The 2051-nt window shown below is 48.5% G+C and overlaps 1 protein-coding gene across 1 annotated transcript in view; it reads left to right on the forward strand.

Moving 5' to 3' along the window:
• Positions 1-1686: 1686 nt before the first annotated feature.
• LOC104541067 (mortality factor 4-like protein 1) overlaps positions 1687-2051 on the forward strand; it is a 15419-nt gene continuing 15054 nt past the window's right edge. Inside the window, exon 1 of the mRNA XM_010185031.1 lies at positions 1687-1771. Within this exon, the coding sequence (XP_010183333.1) occupies positions 1687-1771 (85 nt within the window). The remainder of the gene's footprint in view (positions 1772-2051) is intronic.

A 2051-nucleotide genomic window follows, 5' to 3' on the forward strand; every position in this document is an offset into this window, starting at 1 on the left:
GGTGGTGCCTGACGGGCCAACGACCGAGCCTCTGCCCCGGGGCCGGCCCTGGCCGGGGCAGGCTCTGCTTTCTTCGGCCGGGTTTGTCCTCTGTGATTAAGCCGAGGGTAATTGCAGGGCTGCATGGCACCGTGCTTGTGGCTCTGAGGCAGGCTTTCCGTCCGGCCCTCAGCTGGGCCGGGCTTGGACTCCCTGATCCCGCGGTGCAGGGGCCGGTTTGCTTTTTCGCTTTCACTGCTCAGCCCTGACAGTGTGAGAATGTGTGGAAAAAATGAATTCCTGGAGCCTTTGTCTCTTCCTCATATTTCCTAGCAGTAGGATGTGGGGTTTTCCTATCCCCTGTCATGCTAAATACGCTTCATTTTCTTGCAGGCGTGGACACTCATTGGCATTAGAACTGTTGACATCTCCTAAATCTGTTAGGATTTTTAGTTTCTTGAGTTTGAAACGTTTTTATTATTTATTCCGCTTTGGAAGGGAGCTCAGTTACGGATCCTCGTGTCTGTACCACAGCTGGCGGTTGTGGTGGAATCCATCTTTACAACAAAGTACCAGGTTTTGGTTCATTTTTTAGGTGACTAAGGGTTAGGATTATGCATCTTCTGAGTCTTATTTTGCATGCACCTTGTTTTTTAGACAACGGTTGTGGCTGATATTGATGTAGGTAAACGAAAACTTCCTTCACCCCTTCTTCTCTACCTGTCCGTCACTTTGGCTTCTAAACAGGAATTTCCGTGCAATTGCGATTGATTTTTCTTCTGCAAACTGCGTTTTTCATGACTGGAAGCAGCCATTCTGGGGAGCTTAAACAGCGCTGTGATTGTCTGTGCTTCATGGCCGCTTGTGTCGGAGCGTGTTCAAGGAGTATCAGCGTTCCCTGCCACGCGTTAGCGCCAGCGGTGTCGTTAACCTGCAGAAAAAAGCAAGATTTGAATGTGTGTTTCACGTAATAATAGTGAACGTGAAGTCAGGTGAGCTGCAGAAACCGATGTCAGCGCTGTAGGAACGTGAGCAACTCAAATTGAGTGTGGAGGTTAACATTTGTTAGGCGTTCTTCCACAAATGTAAGTGCGTTTGGGATCTCAACCGTAACATTAAAAGAGAGAAAAGTGCTGTGAATAAAGCTTCCTGCAGGCCCCAAACTTCAGCGCTTTATTGTGGCCCTTCACAGCACGACAGATTAAAAGTATTATAATTGTAGGTTTCTCAAGCTAAATGCACGTGGAAGAGTGGTAGGTGTAGAAATGATCCCTGTTGGCATTTTTCACAAAGCAATGAGTGAGGAGGAGACTGAATTTATAGTGAAAACCTAAATGCTAAGCTGGAAGTGTAAGTGCCTCTTAAAATGAAGGCCCCGATGCTCTTGTGTAGGCATGAGGAGCGAGATCAGCATTTGGACAACTCTGGATTAAGGGCTGCAGGTGCTTCAGGTGCTCCGCACCTCGGTGCCGACTTTATTTTTAATGGTCCCTGAAAATGGGAGGTACTGCAGCTTTCAAGAAGGAAACATCTGCACTCGGATATCCTGTGCTAAGTACGTTTAAATTCCCACAACGTAACCGCACAATAAGACCTTGCCATTGAGGAAAAAAGCTGAAGAACAACCTCTTCCTACTTACAGACCACACAGTGAACGCTGCTTCTTGCTGCTGCACAGACCTGGCATTCTTCTGTCCCTCGGGCCGGATGGGGAAATGGTGTTGGGGTCTCTCTCTTCCTGACTCGGTTGAACTAGAAATACCTGCAGGAAAAGGAGCGCTGCTAACGCTTGGTTTCTTTTGTGTCAGAAGCTGAGGAGGCAGAGGTGACCTCTTGCGTGAGAGCGAATTTCCTGCTCCCAATCAAAATGCCGTGTCACAGAGACTAAAGAATCCCTTACAGTCAGGCAGTTTTACCTGCTCGCTGCTTGCGAATTCAGGCTGGAGCACTCAGTTTGTGTGGAGCCAGCGTGTTTTGGTGTCCGCATCTGAAATTCAAGGCTTTGAAGGAGTTCTCCGTGCCAGCCATGCACCGGGAAGTGAGGATCTGGACCTGGAGATGTGGGCAGGAAT

Source organism: Mesitornis unicolor, unplaced genomic scaffold, assembly GCF_000695765.1.
Source record: "Mesitornis unicolor isolate BGI_N332 unplaced genomic scaffold, ASM69576v1 scaffold6975, whole genome shotgun sequence".
Taxonomy (NCBI): domain Eukaryota; kingdom Metazoa; phylum Chordata; class Aves; order Mesitornithiformes; family Mesitornithidae; genus Mesitornis; species Mesitornis unicolor.